The sequence below is a fragment of the Opisthorchis viverrini genome (genome assembly GCF_000715545.1).
Source record: "Opisthorchis viverrini unplaced genomic scaffold opera_v5_187, whole genome shotgun sequence".
Lineage (NCBI taxonomy): Eukaryota > Metazoa > Platyhelminthes > Trematoda > Opisthorchiida > Opisthorchiidae > Opisthorchis > Opisthorchis viverrini.
In genome coordinates, this window is record NW_008751845.1 from 3,608 (window position 1) to 7,693 (window position 4,086).

Genomic DNA, 4,086 nt, shown 5'->3' on the forward strand with positions numbered 1-4,086 from the left:
ACTGGGCAGGTGATACAGTCACAGGGAGATTGTGTACAAAACCCGTCACAGAGCTGTCCCCTTTGTTGTAAATGTTCTCGAAACCAGCATGAATCTGAGCCTATAACGCTTTCAAGACCCAAATCAGCGTCCATATCTGAACAACCTGAACTGACGGTTTATCGGAGCGAGTTTCAAACTAAAAGTGTACGACGACCGGATATGCTTCGTCGTCACGGCTGTCTAGCTATCCGCAAAGGTCCATTTGCAACATCAACGCAGTATCAGTCGGACTTTACGCATGTAGTTTGGAGTCGGTCAGGAATGATTCGACCAAAGGACAACCTTGTAGTTGGAAAGTCACAAATGCTTGGTACATTCTTCAGATCAGATGAAGCTTTGGAATCTTCTGTCTGTCTGAAAGATCGGTCACCGAAAACTGAAGGACAGCTCACTGAGATTTAATGGCTCCGTGGCAGTTCGTGCTTGGATGTAACATTAATAATGGTATAACATGTGAATAAAACCATCATGTCTGACACCCGTGTGCCCATTCAACCTTTGAGGAGGGAGGCTCACGTCCTATCAACACATTTAGAATGCGTTAGGCAAAGCAATCAACGTAATTTCTGAGCCCAGATGTGCAACATGTAATGATGCATTGTACTCCAAAAGATCACCCTTATTCGTCTCTTTTAGTTTCCTGTGGTGTCAATCGGTCACTCAGTCAGGCAGCAAGGTTGCTTTGATCTGAAAGGAGACGACACCAAAGACAGTAACGACGAAGGAAATGATTTTGAATCTGCTAAGCGAGAAAAGCTCAGTAAACCGACTGAAGCAACATAATGGACTGGTCAACAATAAAGGAACAAATGCGAACGACTGATGCGGAGACTTGCACCAAACTGTCATGGTTAATATGAGAGCAGTAAAAATACCAACCGTCACAATGTGAGCAATTACTCGACCTAGGTGGAAATTTGTAAGTTAGACTCTCTCTGGATTCTGTTTACGAATCCTTTGATGTCCGCTTATGTGATCGCTTCCTGTGTGGTCATCTTCGTGCATTCAGTTTTGTATTTACTCGACCCAGAATTATTGTAGACTTAGGCCACGTTACAATTGGAGGATCTCTTTAATTATTTATGCCTTTCATTGCAACTACTGCAATTCATTGGCAGGTAGTACAGACAGCCTACGCTGTTACCGTCAGTGTTCACCTCTGTTGCAGAAAGTGTGTTTCACCGGGACGAGTTAGTAGCAAGTAATGACAAAGGAGACGGAGACTACATTTCACTTCGCATGACCTAAGAATCCGCTCATTCGTCCGTTTTCTGAGAGGTATCGCTTATCGTGGAGGCTTTTTGACACCTGAAACTTTTTTATCACTTTCGACTGAGATATCATGCTCGTTTGAGCATTTATCTTCTTGTCCTGGTGTACCTGTTTCTGTTGGTCCACACCAGGGAAGGACGTGCTTGACTCGGGTTTTGCTTTTATCAGTTGTTTATTGTAGCAGTCGGCTATGACTCAACCTAATCAGCTTCGTTCAAATCACTTCGATGACTGACACCTCTTGAATCCAGTATGAATGTTCGCATTCAATGAACGCAATTGTCACTCATTGAATTCCTCTCATAAACGTCAACTAAAATTACCAACAAGAACGGTTAAAAGTCGACAACGGAATAATTCAGAAGTGCTCTCTCTACAGTAGTCCGTTCAACAAAGCTTTCTTGCGCATATCTAAGCTCTATTTTAGCTGGAAGCGTGAATGGGTCAATGTGTTCAACGAGCAACTTTTGTTGGCTAGAAATCGACGTGTTAAATAAAAAAGACCGCCAGACAGCCACATATTTGGTATTTTGAAAGTGCGGAAAATAAATGTGGTTGTTTCCCTGAACACTATCTGTAATCGTCTAAAGCTATCGGCTCGAGTGAACAGTGCTGATTTGTCAGAATCTTTACAGACCCACTGTTTTTTTCATGATTGTCCCGGTATTCTCTTTATGTTGGAATTTTAGATTCGAAGCGTAGAAAGCCAGAACAATGTTCTTACTGGTAATGTAGTCCTTCTCATATTACTGCCTAAGTGTGTCAAGTTAGACGGCACCCTTCGCACCTAATGGTTCCACTACGGCGATATAAACGCTCATACTGATTGTAAATGACAAAGTGTTACCTAATCTCCATCACACCAAAAGCATCTTGTATTTCGGAGGCGGTAAAGCTTTTTAACTGCGGAGTCTTAAATATGTAGAGATCACTTAGTCGTGAATGGAAACAGCAATTTTATTAGCCGATCAGTCGAGCTGTAGCTAGTGCATGGTTAATCATTGCACCAACTTTTTAAACAGGACGCCTTCCGAGAAGAGAAAGCTCGCTAAATGAGGGTAACAAATAGGCCTCACCAATAAATGCTGATTGCACACGACTCGCTCGTCCGTGAGGTTCGTCCAGTTAGTCTTTTGGAGTCCTTTATTTTACTTTAAGCTTGTTCCACATTGGTTCCACTTACTGAGGACAGTTCAATAGCCGATCCTGTTATCTTTCGGCTTGCAAGAGATAGGAACCCTCGAAGTGCGTACGCCTGCAAGAAGAGCGTGATCTATTCGGCTTACGACAAGAGTAACATGAGGGAATATTTTACAGACCATCAATGAACGTGGTTTTACTTCAGAGTGATTCTACTGATGGGAGAATAAGCCCTCTCCAGACTTCTAAGCAAAACAATTTCATTTACCTGCTTTATCTGAACACATCTCTAGCCACCAACAGACAGTATGTAATTCACTGCGGCTTGTGGCAGATGAAGTTAGAGACGCCGTTATGCGTTGTTGACCCCTTGAGTAGGTTTACCAATTGTCAGTGGTGGTTGAGCCGACAACAACTAACGGATGGACAGAAAAAAGTTCTCATTGGTGGGATCGCAAGTGGTGGATTATAACAATTATTCCATGCTTAGCTTTACTTGAATCAGGCACGCGATGAACTGGATTAAATTACCTTGCCTAGCAGCCACATAACGACTCCAAATTCAGAAAAAATGTGGCGTTTCCCGCGAATTTTAGTCAATTCCCAGTACTGGAAAAATGAACTCTTCAAGCTTTTGCTTGGCACAGAAAGTACAGAGCCTTTGCGGCCACAGGGACCATGGAAATTGCGAAGATCCACAAACTGGAGGCCAGCTGACTGCACCTTCAGGCTGTGAACACACCTGACCAGTGGCGCGTGAATTGGATAAGACCTCATTCTTTTGATCGGTTCTGCAGTACACGGGACACATCTGTTGCTGCAAACGTTTTTGCATCGGCGTCAGCACGTGCTCTCGGTGTGTAATGACGACAGGCATAATGGGGACACCGTATTGTGAATAAAGTTGAAGGGAAATTGGATGGGGACTGTTACACTTGCAAAGGCTGCGACAAAAGTCACTGGGGAATAGGACGGACCTAACCTCATGGGTTTGGACACCCAAGTGTTCATACTCTAATCTAGGTGACCGGATGTTGTGTGCGTTCAAGACCAACAGGATACGACCGTAGATCATCCCACGTTACTAGAAGGTGATGAACCTGAAACACAGGCCGCAGATTACATTCGTGTCAAGTGTAGTGCTCATGGGGTGGATTCCAGTAGGTCGGCGCACGATATATCGCTTGGATCACCATTAATCACAGCACAAACCGCGCTGACGTATGGAATCAAGAATAAGCGGAAACGTATTGCTGACTCTTTACGAAAGTGTGGACTCCTCACTGTGGTTTAATGGTACAATACATGATACGTGCAAAATCTTCAGAAGGATTTTTGCCTCACAACCTCTTTATGAGTCTTTAGCCTGAAATGGATATGCCTGCAGTACCTATTTTGGTATTTCCGCCTGTATAAGTCAACTCATTCCAGACTATCTCGACCCTATGAAACGCACACCATCAAGGCTCACACTATATCAGTTCTGCCTACTTCTCGGTGCTTCTGATGATACAGTTGAAACCTTTCTGCAACGGTTTCATCCGAAGTACCACAAAAAACTCAATGCACTAGTGGTTGTACGGCAGTGAAGCATCGGTGTTGAACACTGATGTCATGCTGCCGATGATTATG

The 4,086-nt window shown here is 43.7% G+C and overlaps 1 protein-coding gene across 1 annotated transcript; it reads left to right on the forward strand.

The window, feature by feature from the left end:
* Window positions 1-510: 510 nt before the first annotated feature.
* T265_07825 (hypothetical protein) lies at window positions 511-3,352 on the forward strand (the record flags this gene model as incomplete). The annotated part of the gene is made up of 2 exons (XM_009173458.1): window positions 511-601; window positions 3,252-3,352. The coding sequence occupies 2 exons, from the start codon at window positions 511-513 to the stop codon at window positions 3,350-3,352; spliced, it is 192 nt and encodes a 63-aa protein (XP_009171722.1).
* Between the last annotated feature and the right edge of the window lie 734 nt (window positions 3,353-4,086).